General features: G+C 28.3%; 1 protein-coding gene across 1 annotated transcript in view; it reads right to left on the minus strand.

Annotated features, from left to right (window-relative positions):
• Positions 1–22724, minus strand: part of LOC107454625 (melanopsin-like) — a 180809-nt gene extending 158085 nt beyond the window's left edge. Inside the window, exon 1 of the mRNA XM_071183841.1 lies at positions 21021–22724. Within this exon, the coding sequence (XP_071039942.1) occupies positions 21021–21405 (385 nt within the window). The 5' untranslated portion in view covers positions 21406–22724. The remainder of the gene's footprint in view (positions 1–21020) is intronic.
• Between the last annotated feature and the right edge of the window lie 1390 nt (positions 22725–24114).

A 24114-nucleotide genomic window follows, 5' to 3' on the forward strand; every position in this document is an offset into this window, starting at 1 on the left:
TTTTCACCAAATTTGCTCAAATTTCGTATTTTCCATTCATTTCGCTCAGATTTTGTATTTTCCATCCAAAATTACATTCTTTAAAATAATGATAAAAAATTGTAAACCTTATAACTCAAAATTCTTTCGACTATTATTAAATAGCATGATAAAAAAAATATTTACTAAATGTTACATGTTGCATGAAATAATCCTTGAATAAATGAATTTTATGATTGTAAACAAAAATTCACTTCGCTTAAAAATTTTTTCGTGATATGGCTAAATACATTAAAAGAAAAATTTTTGTAAAGGGATCCAAACTTTAAACCACTCTCCTGACCAAACTATTGTGGCCACAGTTCCGAGATTGTAAGAGCCGCTATATTTTGAGAGTCAGAAACTCGAATCCGAATAAAAAAGTAATCTTGATTCAGAGAAAGTACGTTTTCGTGTCCAATTTCGTAGCTTAAAATTTAGTCTGCACTAATTAATTAGCATATTTGAGTTCCCCCCCTTGAACCATTAAGATTGAGTAGTAGAACGTGAAGATCCAATTATTAGATCAAAAGTTATTCAAGGTATTCCGTTTTTTATTTTATTTTGTGCACTGTACATATAAACATTCTGCTTATTTCTACAGATTTTGGAATTTTAATAGCTTCAGAATTGTTTGAAAGAATGGCCTTTCCTTCCGATATTAAATAATTCCTTCTTTTTTATCATTTTCTTTCCGAAATGTTACAATGCAGGATTGTCATTTAATTATTTATTCTGAATATTATTCTTCAATACCAGTTATTTCTCCTGCAGTTTCTTCTCTTTGAATAAGTAATTCCATTCTATTATTTAACACTTTCAAAATTACTTTTCTTTTAACATTCTTTAATGACAGTTATTTCTACCTCTATTTCTTCACTTCTAAAATTATTTATTAAATTATTTAACACTAATTGTTCTTTACAATATGATAATTCTTACATTGTTCCTTTTCGATCTATATTATCTAGTTTGATTTTGTTTCCTATTATAGTTCTTCTATTTTCACTCGATTTTCAAACAAAAGTTCTAGTTTCTGTTTATGGAATTATTTTTTAGGAAAAAATAATCTTTTAAAGTAACTTATTTATTAAAAAATATATCTGACAAACTATATTTTAAGTATTCAAAAAGTCCAAGCATATACACACAGAACGTGGGTAGAGTGCACAAAATAATAAACAGAAAATCTTATTGGAATTATTAGATTTCCATGTACTAAGTCGTAATCCTTTCTGAATTGAAGGATTAACTTAAAATATAGTACCTTTTTGTGCAGATGGTGATTCAAGTTACAAAATTGGACATACAAACGTACATTCAATCAAGAAACAAACTGTTTTCAGATGGATTTGGATTCTCAATTCTCAAAATATGCGGGTAGCCGCAATATTTTCAAAATACTTATTGTTATATTTTAAAGATTTAAAATACATTTCAAATCTATAAATATAATCTCAGATATTAGTTTTTTTTTATTCGCTTAAATAGTTAGAGAGACGACGTTACGAAAGATATATTAAGGGGCCCAAATTTTATCCACTATTGTAGTACTCTGAATGTTTCGAGTGTCAAAAATTGAAATCCATCACAAATAGGGCATGTTTAGTCAGAGAAAATACGTTTCCAGGTCCGATTTTAGACTTCAGTACAGTCTCAGCACTAATTAATTTGCATATTAATTAGTGCAGACTCTTTTAAGTAAACTTAATGGTTAGCCTCTTGAAGCTATAGGTTTATATTCTTGTGTATGAAAATGTATGAAGTGCTCTGTCTTATCTTTTATTTTACTTGCTGCACAACAAAAGTTATATTAGTAATACATTTCATGTTGCTAAATGTTTTATTAAATCCTATTAAAAAGCATGTTTACTTAAAACAATCTTACTTTTAGATCAGATTTTGAAAATTAATAGAGTGTCTGCGCTAATTAGTTTGCATAGTTATGGTTAACGTCTTCAACCATTAAGTTTGCCTCAAATTACGTGACAACTTGATTTTTTGATCAAATGTTAATTAAGTGTTCCTCTTTTTTCCTTTTGTACACTGTACGACAAAAAATATATTAGTAATACATACTATGCTGTTAAATGCTTAAGTAAATCTTATAAGGAAGGTATATTATTCAGAAAAAATACGTTTCTAAGTCAGATTTTGAAACTTAATAGAATTTCTGCACTAATTAATTTGTATATTATTAGTACAAAGATTCTATTAAATACACTTAAAAGTAATCATCTTGAAACTTAAGATTTGCATTCCTGTACGTGAAAATTTATGAAGTGTTCCTCTTGTTTTTATTTTGCACATTTTGCAACAAACATTATTTTAGTAATATATACTATGCTGTTAAATGTTTAAGTAAATCCTATAAAAAAAAACAGTATGTTTATTCAAAGAAATTGCGCTATAAGGTAACAGGTCTGATTTTGAGACTTAGGAGAGTCTCTACGCTAATTAATTTGTATCTTCATAGTTATCCTCTTCCATTAAGTTTGCATTTTTGTGCATGAAAATTTTATTATTATATCAAAAGTCAATGAAGTGTTGATTTTTTTATTATGCTCCCTGTACTACAAAAACTATATTAATACATACTATGTTGCTGAATGTTAAAGTAAAGTAACTTTTCTTTAAAAAAAAATCCTGTGTTATATTTACACTATTTGATAGACTTTTGCAATATTTACCTGTTGTTTTTATTTATTTAATCTGTTTACTTATTTAATTTGTTAGATACTGTTACATTTTAGAAGACAAATTTAAAATAATATCTTTAAAAAGAGTTATTAATGCCTTTTTGTTAATTAGTTTCATCGTATATATTTATCAAACTTTTTTTAAATACTTGTGCATACTTCGGAATAACGAGAAAATAAAAATTGATTTTTTTAAGAATCTCAAAAGGACGTTTTCCCTAATAAAGTCAAAATATGAGGCTCAGTTGAGAGTGGCTTAAATTTGTTTTAAAGAATCAGGGAAATAAAAGTTCAGAATGATGACGAATCGATTTTCCGCGAAACTCTCTAACTTATCACAAATTCACGAATAACCCTCGTATGAGTTATCAACTTAAATGACAAGATTATAAATTCAAGTCGTTAAAGAAACTTTTCTAATCAATCTTTAGGAAAAGACATTCCCTACTAGAACTACTATAATTTTTCCATTTTAACCACTCAAAAGAAACTGATTTCAAATTTACGGAATTAATCATATGTTTTTCGAAAATACACTCTATAACAAAAAATCGAAGCACCGAGAAAGAGTTGCCCGATTGAAACGAAAATTGGTGGATAGAAAGACATTGTACAGAATAGTAAATGATTAAAATTTCAGAACAATTGAATAAATTTATTGCAGAATTACAGTAGCAAGTTCAATAAGGTGTTAACCCGCCTCTAGCCTGGATACAAACTGCCACACGGCGTGGCATAGACCGATAGACCTCCCGGATGGTCTCTTGCGGTATTTCCTGCCAAATTCGATCCAATTGTCGAACAAGGTCATCAACATTCTGTGCCAGATGCAATCGCCTTCCCATCATGTCCCAAACATGCTCGATGGAAGAGAGGATCTGGTGATCTGGCAGGCCAAGGAAGAGTTTGACAAGCTTGCAGACAGTTCATAGCAACACGTGCCGTATGTGGTCTGGCATTGTCCTGCTAAAAAACCAGCCCAGGGTGCTGCAAAAGGACCTGTTTTGCTACAGGGCAAAGCAGGTCTTAGGATGTCGTCGACGTACCGCTGTGTACCTCTAATGACGACCAAAGGGGTCCGGCTGTCAAAGGAAATGGCACCCCAGGCCATAATGCCTTGTTGAGGGCCTGTGTGGCGTGCAATAGTGAAGGCATGATCCCCCTTCTGCCCTGTGCGTCTCCAAACACGTCTTCGATGATCGTCAGGACACAGTTGGAAGTCGTCGCTAAAGACTATACGTATCCAGTCGGCATCATTCCAACCATATTTGTTCAAAACATTCATGCATACGAAATTTCAAAGCAATCGGATGATTGCTTCTTGGTGCGTCGATTTTTTTGCTATAGAGTGTATATACGCAACCAATCTCATATTTTTTGAGTGAAAAAATAATTGAAATGAGTGAAAAAATAATTGAAATTCGAAACTGAAAAATAATTTAATTACAATATTAACGGCTATCATTTTTAATACTATGTCACGTTTAGTATTTCCTAATCTGTAACTGTACTCTTTATTTATCAATAAAATCCTTTATGTGATAAGTTTATTGTCACTATATACTTCTAGTAAAATAAGTGTTTCATCTTTCTCATTGAGTGATTATTGTTGGGTATTCTAGAGGCTGCTTTTTTGGAATCTATACATTTATTTCTCTTACGGGTGGCATCAGAATTGCGGGTGTTCCTCAATCTAAATTGTTAACATTGTAATCATCAATAACTATTAATTTTGTTAAGTTGTCTTAAGTAATAATTAAAGTAATGTTAAATAATTAGTTATGCATCGAGTATTCGCTTAGATCCATTTAGTTAGGTTATTTTAAGTGATAGTTTAAGCTGTGTTAAATAGTTAGCCATACGTTAAGTTCTTATTTAGTATAGTTTTGTATCATAAAAACTTAGTTACGGTTTAATTATTTAGATTTATTTTTGATCGGTTTTTAAATGGCTGCAGAAATTTTAAACGTTAATGATGATATGGCGCACCATATTGCCAAATCAATTATTGGTGACAGGGCTTGCCTTTTTCAAAGAGGAACATGTGTTTTTTACGATACTCGAGTTATGGCTCGAGAGGTGCGTGAGGAAATAGTACAGCGCATAAAGGAACATGGACTGAGTTTTCTATCTTATTTCACAGCGCCGATAGGAATAATTTTAATATTTCTACTGTCTACTATGCTAAAATGTCTTCAACCCATTCTTACGGTGGTTTCTGAGATTTAAGGACTGCCGAACAAATTTTTAATTATTATTAAAATTAAAATCGAAGAGAATTTCAACAATATCATGGTCATCTCTTGAAAATAGTTAAAATTGAAATCAAAATATTTCCGTACGGTCAAAGGCATTTCATTTATAACCCAAGGATTCCTGGTCAATAGTTTCTTCCACGCATAGATAAATTGTACCTGTTTAGAAAATGAATAAATTAGCAGAAGGCTGTCATGGATCCAGCTTTTACTTTTAATCGCTTCTCTAAATCAATATCCTACTCAGGAGAGACTAGAACGTCCAGAAAAAGATCGTGGTGGCTGAAGAGCCTTCAGAAGGAGGCACGTGTTCCCTTCTTCTCACGTTCTATAATTGAAACTATTTCTAAGAAGATATGTAAATAATTACTTTATCTGAATTATTTAGACTGCAAGAATGCAAGATTATTTAAGACAAGCATAATTAAAATATAAGAAAACAAATTCGACTGCCTGAGCATGCGGAGAAGGGAAGCAAACTTTAAAAACGGCTCACGTATCTCAAGCAATATCAACTATCGAATGTGAGTGAACTTGGCATTCAAAATGAGAAAGGTTAACGGTTACAGTTGAAATGTGATAGGCGCAAGACACCGCCAGAAAAGCAATTTTAGTTGTAATTTTAAAATTTATAACGAAAAGTACATTCAACTGAAAAGTTGAAAAGTTAGGGTATTGTGATAGCTTCATCACAATGATATTGTTCATTGATAATTGCATAAAAATTAGGATTGATTCAGTTAAATAATCTAATAAAAAATCTTTCGTTGTATTAACAAATTAAGTTCCCGATAATATTGAAATAAAGTGTAAATCTAAGTATTTTGCTCGATTACCATCAGGGTTAGCCATAGAGAGGTTTAAACTGCTTTTAGCTTATTGACAGCAATATTTTATCACAACTGTTTTTTCATATAAAAAAATTCAAATTATGTTGCAGAAGTTTTAAAGTACTTAATAGAAAAAGTTATACTTATTGCTAAATTATCTAGGCAATAAATAAACATGATGCTTTGTTTAATGACATCAAAGAAAAGAAATTGCTTTACAGAGTCTATGTAACAAAGCACTTAATAAATAGTTACCAAACTATCAATACCAACTATGACTAGATCCAGTTAACCAAACTATGACTAGATCCAGTTATGAATAATCTTGCTATAAAAGTTATTAGAAATTAATTATTTTTCAATAATATTAAAGCAGTAACTAAATATGTTTATTGCAAAATGTTCTGTGATAAAGTAATAAAATAGAATTGCTTTTTGTCTTTACATTTAGTAGAGTAAAGAATTTTGGGTGTGAGTGTATGTCTGTATAAATTGGATTGTGGGTATACCACAAGCGCTAAAAATAGGACATTCAATAAAAAGCAAAATAAGTACAATTGTAAACAAATTACAAAACTCAATTTTTTATTTTTTAATTGCATTATTTATTCAGAGACATTTAAAAAGTGGAATTTTCTCTTTACTACTACTTTACTTACTAGAAGATTTCTCTTTACTCTTCTACGGCTTCCATTTAACATGGAAGCCGTAGTTTTAAATAAAACTATAGATGATACGGTATCACCAAATATTTTGAAGATAGCATCAGTGATGTTTGCTGGCTTATAGGTCTAGTCAAAAATGTTGTTTATCGCTCGATCTGTAATACTTTATTATTTTTATTCGTTATGCCAGATTATCTGAATCAACAATGTGATTATGGTATCATAGATAGACTACGTCACCAAATTAGTATTTCTAAAGTCATTTGAAACCACATCTTTATTTTGTTTTTAGTTATACTTTTAAAACATGTTACTATAAAAATAAATAATTGTAAATCGAGGGTAATTGAAATATAAAATAATGTTTTGTACTGAAAAAGCAAATTAACGGAGAAATGGTGTTAATTCGTTGAAGAGAAACGTAAAAGAACGTCAATACTATTATTGACGCAAATGATAAGTAATTTTGGTAATAATTACTGATTGAAGTAAAAATCAGGTATGCATTAAAAAGCAAAATTGATAGAGAAATGATACTAATTCTTTTAAGAGAGCGTAAAACATCGGTAAACTATTATTGACGTCAATGATGCTTAATTAATTTTGGTAATTCGTACTATTTGAAATAAAAAAAACTATGTACTATAAAGAAAAACAAAATGTACTTATTTGTTATGGGATACCGTAAAAAGCCACCATACTATTATTGATACCAATGATGATGCTTAATTTTTAAAATAGCCATTACTGGCGTAATGGTAATTGACACAGTTTTAATAGGTACTACATATATATATAAAGGCAAAAAAAATATTAATGTACTTCAAATTTAGCGGCTATTAAAGCTGCACCAATACAGGGAATTTTTAATGAAATACTGTGGTAATTTAGCTTCTTACGGCGCCTAGAATATAAAAGTACAAATTAGTTGTGGTAAATTTTAAATATCATGAATTGCCTCTAGCAACAACGTTATGCCAGATGATACTGATTACAGTTAATCTTTATTTTGATGAGATTAACTAAAAAATACGTATTTTTCTTTATCTAATAATGTAAAAACATCGGGAACAAATAATATACATAAAATAAAAAGAACGATATTGGAATTAATTTAGCTTTATTATTTGTGCTTGTATATTTCTTTCAGTTTTGTGCGTAATTTCATAGTGATGTTTAGTAGGGGAGAGTGGGGTCAATTGTAACATTTTTTACTTAACTATTTTTAACTAACAAAAAATCCATGTGGTTATCAGGAAAGTACGACAGACGAGTAAAGTAGACTATCCTCTACTAGAAAAAAAAAATAAATACCTTATTTTAAATGTTATTATATTAGTTATTAACAATTTTTGACAGTCGTGCACTTGTTACAATTGTCCCCACTTACGGGGTCAATTGTAACAGTTCATAAATTCAACTAAAACATAGTTAATTATACATATTATCATAGTTGTGATATATTTTTTTATTGATCAAAATAGTAGTGATATTTTAGGAGTAAAAATAATAATGAGCAGAGACCTAAAGGGTTAAACTTTTAACTTTAAGGGGTTAAAAATTTTAATTTATGCTGTGAAAGGTGACAAATAAAATAATGCACATGCAACATAATATAAATGATATAGGAAACTATTGGTGGTTCTTAAAGAGTTAAGTAATGGTTTGTAAACATAAGATTATTTATTTTCAGCTGTTACAATCGTCCCTTTACTTATTGTTACAATTGTCCCCAAGACGCCATTTCAGCTTCATTTGTTAAAAACAATGCTAGTTAATTAGCAAAACTAATCTTTTTTTTTTTGAAATGTTAATTAAAGTGTCCACTTACATATTCGGTTACTAATTTTTATTTGTTTAAACAAAATTACTTTGTTACAATATAATATTCTAATACCAAAAAAAGTACTTGCGTGGCGTGAAAATATCTTTTGTGATGTAACTCTTTCAAAAGTACATAAAAATGGTTGCCATCAGGGGTGTACATGTAGATTTATTAAATACACCTTGTGCGCCACCTAGGAACCAAATCTAGAACCCGACACTCGAAATTTTTGCTCTGTTACAATCGTACCCTGTTACAATTGACCCCACTCTCCCCTACTGTTTTATTGATTCATTTTTTTTTAAAAATTCCGTATGAAGAACGGGTATCTAGTTGGCGGCGATACGTGTGGGTCAGCCAATCTGGCAGGATACACGCGTGATGCTGCTTGCAATTGACCAATCACAGTCTGATCCGAAAATTGGTTCAGCGTGATAATAAACTCATGCCTTGAATCTTTAACGTTAACACGACATGCACAACCATAGATTAGCAGCAAGTACCCAATTTTAAATAATAAACAAGATAAAAAAAGCGCAAAATAATATCAGAAATTAATTTCGGAATGTTAAAAATTAAGGTATATAACGTTATGGAACAGATAAATATGAAATATACAGTGCACTCATATACCTTTATGCAGGTTACAACAAAATATATCTTCTTTGTTAATTAACATTGAAATCATACAAGGTTCCAGTTCACTTAAAATGCACGAAACAGTAATTATATTCAGGTAATTATATTTTATGTATACATATAATTATATTTTTTATGATATGTAGAGAATTGAATTATGTAAAAAATATTTCTTAGCACTTTCATTAAAAATTAAGCTTTTACTTAATCAAGATTATTTCAATTGCAGATTCCATAATCTTGCTTTCATAATCAAGATAGCAGGCCATTCAAAATTATTTTAATTACATAAATGCGAATTATTCAATGATTACTTTTCCAACCAATTTCCCATAAGAAATAGAACGCTTTCATAATCAAGATGAATTTTAAGATCATTTTTAATAAAAATGTCATATCTTTGGTTACAATTCTAAATCTAATCAAAAAAAAATTAACTTTTATAGAAATCTCAACTTTAAACGCGTGGATGGCTTTTTAAGTAGGATCAGGACTTTAACTATTCAAACGCTGACATATAAAAACGAACACAATTCTTTAAACCTTAGCAAATAAAGAAGTAAAATTCTAACAAAGATTAAATTTGCATTCCTAAATGCAATATTCGGCGGTATTATGCAACAAAAGCAAAGCATGTAATATGAAGGAATTTCGTCCTGAAGGTTTGCTTTTTCTCAGCAATCGTGATCATTACAGACGGATTAAGAAAAAATAACGCATAAAAACCACTAAGTAATCTTTAGGCTAAGGATTTTTTTCTAAGTGAAGCAATTAGTGACCATAGTAACCGCATTGAGTGTCGTAATCGTTCCGAATGAAAGAAATATAATGGATGATGTTCTGTTAGCGAAAGAAATTCCATTCATCGCAGAATTTCTTTTCTCTCCTTTGGAAAAAAATAGTTAAAAACGCCAAATATTTGGAATTAATATATTATTATTCCATCAATTCAAAATCCCAATTTTTATATGAAAAATTGACTTTTAATAGCAGCAATTTAAAAGAAATTTGGAAGTAAAGTCTATTTAATTTTAGATTATGTATAATATTTATGTTTAATATTAATTGAAGATGTAATAGACTTCAAAAAGCTTCCAGCAGAATTGGAAATTAAGTGAATCTTTTATAAAAAGAAAAAAACAATTTGTGACTGTAATGTTTCCAACATTAAAAGTATTTCCCTCTGAAAAAATGCTTTTAATTTTTTTTGTTCAACCATTTTTCTAAATTTTATTTTGAAGAAATTGCGTAAAAATTACTGTTCTTGCGAAATGTTTATTGCATTATGTGAAAAATGTCAGCAGAAAAATTGCTTATTATTTGCATAATATGCAATAAGCAAAAAGAGTAGTGATTAAGACATTAAAGCCAAGCTTTTTAATTTCGTATTCCTTATGTGCATTTAAAAACTGGTCTTTATACAGATTACTACAGGCATTAACAAAGAAGGTATACGGTCTTCAGACTATTATTTTATTATTCCTTAAGAGAAAAACCACATTTTTTGATTTGCCATGCTGCGTCCATGGGTATAAATTTCTTTAAAAAAATTAATTACTCTATTTTTATTCTAAATTAATAATTTAATCTTTTAAGTTTAGTCTTTTAAAGAGCAAAAATTAACGAAGATTAAAATTCCTGAAGAAGTTTCAAATTTAAGTGACCTGTTTTATAACCAAAAATGCTCATCATCTATGGAATGAATTAAACTTGGCGACGAATTTATGATTAAAATTATAGTTTCTTTTATAATTTTTAACTTAATAATCACTTCAAACTAAACAAAATAATTGCGATGAATGTTTAAAAACGTTAAAGAAATCAGTCTCACTGGCAAGTGATATTTCGGTGGACAAATAATTATTTATCATTTGCATGATCCAATTTTCATCTCTGATTAATTTTCCTGTTTATAAAATAAAAATTCATCATCTTCATGAAAAGATATCTAAAAATGAAAATTATTAACCATTAATCAGGAAGTTAATGACTATGAAAATCATGGAAAAAGTGCATTCCAAATATTTATTATCTGAAACCAGTTAAAAGTACGCGAGAAAAAATCTGGTAAAATTTCCGAACTGTATGGTAATGAAATTTCTGATAAAAAAATAAACATTATTTTGGTTTACAAAACCTTAATATATGGTAATTAAACCATTCATTCAGCAATTCTTCCGTTCATATGGTAACGGTTTGCCAGAAATTCTGTTTTTCAAAATCATAGTTTTTATTACCACACATTTAGTAAAAAATGCAAAACGGAGAGTAAATTTAAACCAAAAAAGGCTTATATGTCCTCCTCTAAGGTATCATGGCAATATTTGATAATTTTAAAACATTTATCTCATTGTTTAGTTAAATCCTCCAAGAGCCCATGACCAACAACAGGCTGCTACGGGAATACTTTATGAAATTTTATCAAATATTATAAAATCGTATTTTATTTCTAATTGTACTAAAATCATAAGCAAGGAACTACGATAAAAATTACCGAATTTTTTGGTGTTTCCATAAAGCCATAATAAATTTTACCATATTCCAATAGTTTCTGCTATATTCTATTCCTCTGTGTTACGTATATTTGTAATTAAAACATTAATTAATTAAGCATGAAACAATTATTTCATTAAAAAAATTCGAACATTAAATGATACATAATTGAATCGAAGTGCTCTTCTGAAATAAATTATAAATAATGTAAAGGCACAAGCTTACATAAACATTTTTTTTATTAAGCTAACTCGTTTTCATTTCTATAAAGGTGAAATCTTTACTGCTACTTCCTGTGTTATAAATATTCAAGTTCAACCATTTCCTGTCTGTAAAAATATACCTGCAATGAAAAAAATATATTACAGGGAAAAAAGTGTTGCCAGGATAAAGTTTCCGTGATTGAATATTTCATTTAAATCTTTCCCAACTTATGGTATGTAATTATCTAGTTTTTTTTCCATTATAAGACTATCTTATAACATGCTCGATGGTCTTATAGTTTTTTTTTATAAGACCATCTTTTTTTATAAGATCTGTAAAAAATCTGTGAAAGCATGTGTGATATGAAAGCATTGGATAGTATTGAACTAATTTTTTTTGGCGAAATAGTGACATCGAACAGGACGAAAAAAGAAGTATCAATTTTTTTTCACCATAAAGATGGTTTATCCAAATATTGTTCAAATTTTGATATAGAGACTTTTAAACACTAGAAAAAAATAAAAACGGTCACTCACTAAAAAATTATCTTAAAACTTTTTTTAGAAGAATGTCTCAATATTTTAACACTCTGAGAATGAAAAGAAAAATTATCTTGATATACAGACATGGTTATCTGATTTATTAGTAATCTTGAAAAATTTAAAATCGAGTGCCTCTCATATTTTAGAGATTTTATTTTTATACTCTTGCAGAAAGTAGGAAAATCTTAAAAGTGATATTTTTTAATAATAAGTAATCGAGAAGGAAATAATAGGTAAATGGTAGATTTCCTACACAATAAAATCTCTACACTCTAACCCCCTTTTTTGTACAGTGTAAATTATGTAGGTCTCCGTTTATGGCAAAATAATTAATAGATTTTTACCAACGGGAGCACTTAAATATAACTTGATTAGACAAGCACGCATGAGAAATATACATTATCTTACAATAATTTAAGAGACACTTTCAGTTGTTGACATTTTTCTTTAAATTTCTCAAAAAAGACTTAAAGTATTATTTTATAACTTAATATGTGTTTAGGTCATGCGATTTCTCATATTTATTAATGAAATTTTTAGCTTTCAAAGGTTTGAAACACCGGCATTAAATTACTGAAGAAAAATAATTGCTTTTGAATACCCGCTGTCATAAAATGAAAAAAAAGAATTGCAACTTTTATATACTATTTTGGTTTTATCTGAAATAAATGCATAAAACTTTGTAAGTCTACCTTAAATAGTTATGGAAATACGAGCATATAAAAACTGCATTTTTTTGCTTCCGTTTTTTTGCTACAACAAAAAAAATGTTCAACAAAATTAACCAACATTTTTGTAAAATTTTTTAATTAATAGCAAAATTATTATTTCAGAAATTTGAAAAAAAATTTCAAAATTGCGCAAGATAAGAGCATTTAAGACAGTTTTATCATACTGCGCATGCACAGAATATTCAAGAAACTTTTTTCATAATTTTGTTGTAAATCATGTTTTACAGTGAATAGTGAAATAAAACTCTGGGAGAAGCGTGTTTCCTTATGATTGTTAGTAAACAATTGGTGCTTGCAACTCGAGAGGAAGAAGACTAAATTCAGCTGGTTGTGTATAAACAAGAAAGCGTTTTAAAGTAGGTTTATTATCACGTTGAATCAATTTTCGGAACAAATCTAATTTGGTACCCACAATTGACATTACGCGCTGGTGTTGAACCTGATTGGCTACTAAATCATGTCATAAACCAAAGTCGATAATTCAGCAGCCAATCAGATCCAATAACCACGTGTTACGTCCTTTACAGGTAAGACAGAAACGTAAAAATTAAGTAAAAATTAATAAACGTAAAAATTAGAACGTAATTAGTTGATGCCCTAGATTCGAATGGTTGACACTCTATGGTTTGTTATTAAGTCACTCTGTCATAATTTTGTTAACTTTTGTGCAATTATAATTATGAACGATCATTATATTTATGGTATATGCGACTGAAATACTCCTCTGCATGTGATTGCTCGTGTGTTTAGGTTTAGGATTGAGTGAATTTCTGTTACTGTTTTGAAATTTTTTCATATTGGTCATTTATTTAGAAATATAAAATTTTCCAATTCAATGAAATTCTAATATTTTAGATTTTAATTCTATTATACGTAAAAAGTGCTTATATCATATTTCTTTTTACACTTGTTTTATTCATTCTGCCATATTATGTATTCAACAATCAATCAAAAAAAATCTACATTAATAACTCTTTTTGGAATTTATTCTTAAAATTAAAAATATTAATTGTACATGCCATATATATTTATTTTGTTCCACAATGAAATAAATTTAAGAACTAAATTTTACAGAATTTATATAAATAAAATAAAACTGATAACTAAACAATTACAAATCACTTTATAAATTCTATTAAAAGTAAAAAATGTAAACGATAAACTCATCAATTTAACAAGTAGTTAATCATTTTGCCGTAATGTGGCGCTGGAAGCGCTTGGATAAGATGGGTTTTGCCACACTTTAAAAAGAGAGAGAGAAAGACGCATTGATGTTCCAACAATAAAGTGGAAACTTATATTATACGAGGGTTGCTATTTATATTTCTGGCCTAATAATGAAAAAACAAATATGTAGGATCGAAATTGGTTTTATTGGTTTTCAAAATATTCTCCATGATGATCAATACACTTTTGCATGCGTTTGAACCAATTTTCAAAGCACTTTTTCCAGTCTCATTGAGGTAACTCCAAAACATGCTTTTGGAATGCATCAACCGCTTCTTCGGGGGTCGAAAATCGTTGTCCACGTAATTTATTTTTGATGTGTGGAAGTTATCAATACTGCCACACTGTCAATCAAAGTTGATTCATCCGTTTGCACTGAAAATTTTCTAGTTTTCAGCTTTTCAACAAGTTGTTTTTCAATATCTTCACTAATTTCATCTATTCTTCTGCTAACAGTGTTATTACTGAGTGGCATAGCTTTTACAATTTTGTCAAGAACCATTTTAAGAAATTCTGATATTGACGGTTTTATTAAATTCTCTACTATAGTATGATTTTTTCCGGGGATCCACTCGCAGCCTGCCGTCTGCTGCAGAGAGGTTAACTTGACGCCGCCAAAAACCCAGTTGATATTTTGTTCTCGTCAAACGAATTAATAATATTTATTGGCCGCAATTATTTAAGAATTTGCTTTTTTTCTTTCAATTTCGGGACCGAAATCTAACCTTGCATTTAAATGGCCCGGAGCAAAAGGGTTAGCTCATGTACAGTCCNATTTTTCCAACATTTCCTTGCACCAATCGACACGAGCCTTTTTTTGAGCGTTTGTCAGATTATGCGGGATCCAACGCGAAAAAATTTTTTTTACGCTCAAATGTTCATGCAATGTTTTATTGATGCTGGTCATACTAATGTCCAAAGACACCTCTATCTCACTGTATGTCACATGACGACCTTGCTTTATCAGTTCACGCACAGCATCGATCTTTTCTGGCACAACAACGGATTTTGGACTACCTGCACTACCTGGATCGAACATCGACAACGATTAAATTCGTTATACCAATTTTTTACAGTGCTGTAGGATGGCGCTTTATCTCTGAATAAAGAATTAAGTTCATCGAAGCACTCTTGTCTTGACAATCCACGTCGAAAGTTATGAAAAATAATGGCACGAAAATGTTCACGATTCAATTCCATTTTTTGAAAGAGAAGAACTTTTCAATTTACTGTCAGCAACACAAATGAAGCTATAATGGTAAATCGTCTGCTGAATTTATGTTTAAAAATATCAAACTTTCGATTAAAATCGTCTTCTGTTGCCAAGGCCAGAAATATAAATAGCAACCCTTGTATGCTAAAAATATTATATGCTTCAACTATTTGGGCAATTTTATATGTATTTAGCATAATTCTATAATTTTTGAATAGGTTTCTAATCTGTCTTTCTAATGAATGGATGGATAATTTTTGAATGAGTTTTAGATACATAATTATATTATGAGTTTTACAAATAGGATTAATTGTTAACCGATAGACACTTTTATTTTATTTTGAATAAAGCTCAAAATGTGTGTTTACAAAACTGGCAAAACTTTAATAAATTTTTTTTAAAAAATGGATGTGCTAAAATTACGCATTCCATATAATCGCCCGTTTGAAAAGAATATACTAACTCAAACTAACTCTTGGAAATGAATGATGATTTGTAGCATCTTTTGGATACTTTAAATATCATTTTTATACAAAAAAGTTTAAAATGCACACAGTTTTGTTAATTATCTATATTTATTAAATCTTTATTGATTTTAAACGTAATTTGTAAGGAGAAAGTTTATTTTTGTTGTAACCAAAGACAGTTTATTTTAGTATGAAGTAATTTCTTTGTCGCTAATATTTTGCCCATCATAAACTGTGCATTTGGCATATTTGCATACGCTAAAAATTTTAATTTCATCGCTAATTAATGTTTGAAATATTAATTTACCTCAGAGAATGAGAATTATTATTAAAATGCAAGGCAATTTAACAGTATGCCTCAGGGATATTTATTAATAAGGAATGAAATTTTGAACAAAATAATATTTCATTTAATTGGCTAAGTTACAAGTAGAAAAGCGTTTATCGAATTCACAAAGAAAGGCAATTACAACTCATTAATAGGGCATTTCATTTTGGGATAGATATAATTAGCAGTAAAGTTCAATTATCTTCATTTCTTTTGAATTATAATTGTACATTTCATCTTGTTTAATTTGAATAATTACGTTAATAACAGACATATATGTTTAGAAGCTTGACGGATGTTCTGTTTGTAAGTGTTTTATTTAAAAATTATATTTCGTTTAGTGACTTTTGGTTTCGTTTGATGTATTCAGATGTAAGGAATTATATCTACCCGTTAACTTTAATTTTTATTGCATAATCTGAAAATATATTTACATAAATGTGGTGTTAATATTTCGCGTCGGTTTTATTTACATTGATTAATTACTAGAACATTATAACTATTTATTTATGGTGAATAATTTAACGGAATCAATAATTTAATAATTATGGAATGAATAATTTAAATTTTTATGAAAATCGTCGTTAGTCAAATGTCTTTAGACATAGTCATTAGTCAAAAGAAAGATATTTCGAGATTAAAAGTTTCGACATAAATAACGTTTCATTATAAAAATCTGTAAAAAGTTGCTACCACTGCTTTTGTTGCTGAGATAAACTAAAAATTTTTAAACTACATGCAGTCACATTTTTTTATTTAAATTTTCTCTTCTTCAGTTTTTTCTTCTTTTTTTGTGCTTCTGCTTATAGACAACATTTATTTCCTTACGCATTAGAATATTCAATAGCTCGTTACAAAAACAGTTCGTTAAAAAACAAGAACATTATATTCTTTTTTACACGATAAACTACATGCAGTCACATTTTTTACTTACTTCTTCTCCTCTTTAGTTTTTTCTCCTTTTTTAGTGCTTTTGTTTATAGACAACATTTATTTTCTTACGCATTAGAATATTCATTAGTTCGTTACAAGAACAGTTCGTTTAAAAACAGGAACATTATATTCTTTTTTACACAATAAACTACATGCAGTCACATTTTTTATTTACTTTGTCACTTTTTAGTTTTTTCTTCTTTTTTGTGCTTTTGTTTATAGACAACATTTATTTTCCTATGCATTAGAATATTCAATAGTTCGTTACAAAAACAGTTCGTTTAAAAACAAGAACATTATATTCTTCTTTACACAATAAACTACATGCAGTCACATTTTTTATTTACTTTTTCTCTTCTTTTTTCTTCTTCTTTTTTGTGCTTTTGTTTATTGACAACATTTATTTTCTTACGCATTAGAATATTTAATAGTTCGTTACAAAAACAGTTCGTTTAAAAACAAGAACATTATATTCTTTTTTACACGATAAACTACATGCAGTCACATTTTTTACTTACTTTTTCTCCTCTTTAGTTTTTTCTTCCTTTTTTGTGCTTCTGTTTATAGACAACATTTATTTTCTTATGCATTAGAATATTCAATAGTTCGTTACAAAAACAGTTCGTTTAAAAACAAGAACATTATATTCTTTTTTACATGATAAACTACATGCAGTCACATTTTTTACTTACTTTTTCTCCTCTTTAGTTTTTTAATCTTTTTTTGTGCTTTTGCTTATAGACAACATTTATTTTCTTATGCATTAGAGAATATTCAGTAGTTCGTTACAAAAGCAGTTCGTTTAAAAGCAAGAACATTATATTCTTTTTTACACGATAAACTACATACCGTCACATTTTTCATTTACTTTTTCTCTTCTTTATTTTTTCTTCTTTTTTTGTGCTTTTGTTTACAGACAACATTTATTTTTTTACGCATTAGAATATTCAATACTTCGTTTAAAAACAAGAACATTATATTATTTTTCACACGATAAATACGATTCGGTACTATATTTATAAAAATGTATTTGTAACAGCTTTTTATTTTAAAATATATCTGTAACAGCTTTATATTTTAAAATATATTTGTATTTACATGTAAATTTCTGAGTATCGAACTTTTACTATAACTCAAGAAATAAAATAAAATTAATAAAAGGATAATTGTTTTAAAGAATTATTGCGAATACACACATAACTAAAAGTGTGCTTGTTCTTTAAGCAAAGTGCTTTTATAATAAAGCTATTAAATTGATTTTAATGCTCATAAGATTGTGTTGTCAATCAACACGCACACAAAAGGGAATGAATAAATAAATAAATGAAGGCTATAACAGTAAAAAATAAAATAAAATGAAATAATGACTACATGCACTATAAGTTTTTTTTTTACTCTCAACACCAAAAATGGTGGCAACTACTTTACATCAAATTTTAATGAAAAATAATTGCTTCTAATTTCCGGAAAACTAGAGTTCTTAAATGTCAATTGCTGCAATTGTAAGACAACAATACAAGTTGCAGTTGTTTCTTAATCACTTTAAACAGAATTCATCTCGATATATTCTCAAAAGCATTTTTATCACAAATGAAAATTCCTATATTTTTCGGAATAACTACATTATTTAACTGGGAAATGAAATGAGGACATTAAAAGTTAAAACTATATTTTTCCTTCTCGCGACAAGTAAAATTTATAGCAATATTAACGCCAAAGTGAATTCAGTGTTAATCAAATTTCCGTCTACTTTTGGTATAACTACAATATTTAAAATATAATTAGACATGGCAATATAAATTGCAATAATTTATTGATTGCAATTTGTATCACAAATTGATTGCTGATTTTGTTGTAATAATATCAACCAAAAAATTTATCACCAATTAAAATCTCCCACATTTTTATCGATTGATCGCTGATTTTGTTGTAATAATATCAACCAAAAAAATTTATCCCCAATTAAAATCTCCCAAATTTTTATCGATTAGCTCAAGCACTCAAATTTCTATTGGAGCTTTGATCTGGATAACAAGTTTCAATGAATTTTTATGCAAGATAATTTGTTCTCTAAATACATTTTAGCGACAATTGAAGCTTCGATCAATTTCCAACCAGCTAGAGTACTTAAATTTCACTTGGAGCTCTTTACTTGACGACAATTAAAAATGAAATTGTTTCCAAAAATGGTGCAAGCAAAATTTATGATCAATCAAAATTCTTCCACACACAAGTAAAAAGACAGGCATAAAAACAACAGAGAAAATGATAAAATTAAATTTATAAAAACTATAAAACGAACTGAAAGAGAACAAATAATTTTGTTGTTGTCATGCCCCAAAAAATTATAATAATAATAGCTCTCGAACTATTATCGAAGGACGTGGGGGGCGGATTTTCTGAGGGATACGTTTTGACTGATTTATACAAAAATGAAGATGCATCCTACATTTCTCGTTTTAGTTAAATTCTGTGAAAGAAAAAAGATTTTTCTAGGAACAGTAACTTGTATGGAATTATACAATTAATTTATTACAGAAAAAGTTGTTTTCCATTTAATACAAAAAGAAAGCAAAAAACTCTTAAAAAATATTTTTAAAGTTATTGTTATTTTAGTTTAATAGTTTAAATCAACGATTCTTAAAGATAATAAAATCAGAATGATTAAAATCTGGAGAATTCAATTTGTTACCCGTCCAATACTCAAAGCGAGCACTATATATATTTTAATAAGAGATAATCGAGTTAGTAAAAACGAAGATTCATGCTGAGTTTAAATTTATATTCAATTACAAAAATCTAGACTAATTTCTAGACACTGACACTCATATTGATGTATTTTAAATATCGCGATAGTATTATTTCAAAAGGTATTTTCATGATATATTTTGAATATCGTGTCTTACGATTAAAGTTAAATATTCGATAATTATGAAAAAAAAAGATTATACCAAGGTCAATATTATAGCAATAAATGCTTAATATTATTATGGCGTGAGTACTATTGATAACAATAACTATCGAATGCGATATTATCGTATTCGATATCGTATTACTGAATTTCCTTCAAGTAAAGAAAATATTGATAAATTTAAAAAAATGCAAATTAATTAAAACTGAAAAAAAATATCATCGTCAGGTTTCAATATATCTTAACGATATACTGAGATACTGATATTCTAATCTAGCTGAATCTGATTTCAGTTATAAAAATCTGATCTTTTTTGAAAACCTTTGCGCACACATTGATATATTCTAAACTTTGAAATAGCGATATTTCAAAGTGTATTCTAATGACACATCGTGAACACCATATCTTTCGATAAGTATTGAATACGATTGTTATAAACATCTATACCACAATCATTATCGAGAGCAATAAATTTCTAATACAATTATGTTCGATAACAATAATCCGTGAACGCGACATTATCGTAAGTCTTTGTAAGTTTCATTCAACTAACAAAAAGAAATTGACAAATATGAAAATAATGTAAATTTGTTAACGTGGATAAATATACCGGCATATCCAGAGATATCGTGAAGTATCGAGATAGATCAAGATATAAATATTTTGATCTAGAGAGATCTAAAGAAGTCTTACTTGTCAAGGTCATGCAAAATGCGTAGACTTGGCAAAGAACTAGACATCCAGATATATTGAGAATATTATATATTACGATAAATATCGAGTGTACGATGACCATCAAAAATAATTAGAATAAATATGCAATACAATTAAGTCATGAGTACTTCCGATAGCATTATAATCGAATGCGATATTCTTGTGAGAGTAGATAATGTACATTCAATCAAGGAAAATATTCACAGATATCAAAATAATGCAAATGAATTAAGATGTATTAAAAAAATATTGTGAAGTATCAATATAAATTAAAGATTTATCGCGATACTAATATTGTGATCTAGAAGGAGCTAAAGGATTTTTACCTGTTAATGTCATGCAAAATGCGTATGCTTGGCAAAGAAAGTCTCCAAAGATCCATTGATGATTGATGGCCGATGCAAAGCTCATAGGTGTGCCGAGTGCTGAAATGCAAAAGTCACTCAAGCTCAGATTCAGCAGGATTATGTTCATTGGCGTTCTCAGCTTCTTGGTTCCACCAACAACAATTATCACAATCAGATTATTTACGCAACCCACTACCATTATGAAGCACAGAACACATGCTGCAATAGTGTAGCCTATAGGAGAAAGATCTTCTTTTCCCACTACACCAGAAACTGTTGATGTTTCTGCAACTGATGCAGCTGCTGCTTCAGTTATGTTTGTAAAAGGATTGTTCATAATCGAAAGATTGAGTGGATTTGACATGGACTTTATTTTCGTATGTTGGATTCTTCTGGATCAAATAGTTTGTAAGTGAAGAATGGTTGAAATTCTACAATCATGATTTTCGATTTAAAAGTTCTAGATTCAAATGAAAGAGCTTTGTACAAACTTGTTATTTTTTAAGAAGGTCAAGAAAAAGAAAGATAAGCTTTTTGGTTTTTTCTTTAAAAAAATCAAACAAAATTAATGCCTGCTTAAATCACGCAGCAAACTCTCTCTTCAATCATGTGTAGCCCGATGTTGAATTTTTAATTTAATATTTTTACGGTTGAATACAATTCTAGATTCGTTCCTCTGGATTCGGTTACTAATTATTTGTCCGAAATTTATTTTCCAGTTCTTACATCTGAGCTCGGTTCTTGATTCTGAATCAAGTTCCACTTTGTACGTCTGAATTCGGTTCTTGGCTATTTTTTTTTTATAAAATCAGTTTCTACTTCTGACGTCAGAATTCGGTTCTTGCTTATGTTTTCTGAAATCAGAATCTATTTTTCGGTATGAATTTGGTTTGTAATTTTTAATCGGTTCATAGTATCAATTTTTAAAACAAGTTTTTTTTCAACATCGAATAAGAAAATAAGAATTTATAAGGCAAATGTGCATTACATAGAAAAACATTTTTGAGTAGAATTTCTTTTTAAATAAGAAGGAATCTAATATTTAATAAAATATGCTGCGATTGGCACAGTTCTAACTATTTTCGAACTTGACTTCTTTATAACTAATGAATACTGAAATCTTGTAAAACATCAAGTATATAGCACCAACAACTTTTACTTTATCACAAAATTTAACTATACCTCACTTAATAAGCTCCTGCATTGTGTGCTAATTCGATTTCCTTACGTTCTTAATATACTGACATTTTTTTAAAAGGATTATAATTTACAGCTTTGAAATTAATTAATTTATCAACAACTTTAAAATATCTATCCATTATACCAATATAAATACTATTTAAACTATTTTAAGAGTAATACATTTGCAAGCTTCATAGAACATCGAAGACAAATTAAATATAGTAAAATTAGCAATATTTACGTATTTTAAATGCAGCAATTAATGATACTATGATAAATATAAAATTGACCATGAATTCCTATCATGTATCGAATAAAAATCATTTTTCGTGCCAAGCGGAATCAATGATTTAAATTTTATTCACTGCGGCCGAACGAGAGCAAATTTAGAGATTTATGGGTGATCCTCATAGAACGGAAATCGTCGACCTACTGAAAGAAGTCGGTGAAAATCTTCTGTTTATATGTCCACACGTGGTATTCTGTTCCCTCAGAACAACTAAAGCGGAACTATTGGTGACATAAAGATCTCTGCGACTGCGCTGAAATTCTTGGCGACGTTTTACGCGCCTTTCGGTGGGGCTTAGATCGCTGCCATCATTCGAAAAGTAAAAGCGCTCTTGGCAAGCCACAGTACATAGCTTAGAAGTGTCGAATGAGACTTTTATATTCGATCAACGGTGGTTACAAGAACTGAAATAAGTTTTTAATTTGCTGAATGTTTATTTTTTTCTAAAAAAGAACGTTTAAAAGATTTTTTTAAAGAAAATAATAAATAAGATTTTCACTTAAATGGCAATTAAAGTTACATGAAAATTGTTGTTGGAAACTTTAAGTAAACTTATTACGATATAATTTGTCCTAGTGGAGCTTTAGTTCCATATTATTATTGCATGGATTTTTAAGAATATGAAAAAAAAATCATAAATTAATTTTATTTAATTTTTTATAGTATATAGTAAATTATCGAGATAACAAGAAATGAAATACGTTTTTAATTTGTTAAAAGTTTTTTCTAGAGAACATTTAATATTTCAAGACATAAATTCTTTTCTCTGAAATTTCGTTTGAGTTATATGAAAATTTTCCATTAACTTATCACATTCATATCATTTATCTAGTAGACCTTCAGTTTTATATTATTATAATATACTTTTTAATTAAAAAATTTCTAAGAATATAAATAGAATATAAATAGAATATGAAAAACATTAAAATATATAACATAATAAGGATATAAAATATTCAGAAATTAATTTCAAGACATATAAAAAAAATATTTTTACTGAAATTACATAAAATGTACTTTAAAAAATTGCAGTTAGAAATTTTCAGTAAGCTTATTAAGTTCATTTCATTTGGCTTAGTTGAGCTATAGTTATCTATCTTTAATTTCGTAAAAACGAAATATGATTTTTTATAATAAATAAGAATCTAAAATAAATAATAAATTAATTTCTAACCTCTAATTTCAAACTTCTCATAAATATTAAAGAATTAATTTCAAAAGATACAAACTATATTATGAAATATGAAAAATAGTAAAATATCACCCTGAATTACTTTTAATCTAACGTTCAAATTTTAGTGTTTAAACATTACTTTTTTTAATGAATCTAGAATTTTGACTGTGAAAATATGCGGAGTAGCCCCCAATCTAGATATTTAAAAAAATAATTTATGGAAATTTAATAGTATTAGTAGAAATATTTTAATTTTTCTGTTTCTTATTGATATTATAATTACTTTAAAATGATGTTTTAATTACTCTTTTGAAGCAGCAAAAATACTAAATCTTTAAAGAAGTAACAAAGAGACTGTTGGAGATTTTAACTTTGCTTTCAATTTTGGTATGGCTATTAAATTTTCCTTTAAAAGAATAGTTAAAATG

The sequence above is a fragment of the Parasteatoda tepidariorum genome, chromosome 1 (assembly GCF_043381705.1).
Source record: "Parasteatoda tepidariorum isolate YZ-2023 chromosome 1, CAS_Ptep_4.0, whole genome shotgun sequence".
In the NCBI taxonomy this organism is placed as follows: domain Eukaryota; kingdom Metazoa; phylum Arthropoda; class Arachnida; order Araneae; family Theridiidae; genus Parasteatoda; species Parasteatoda tepidariorum.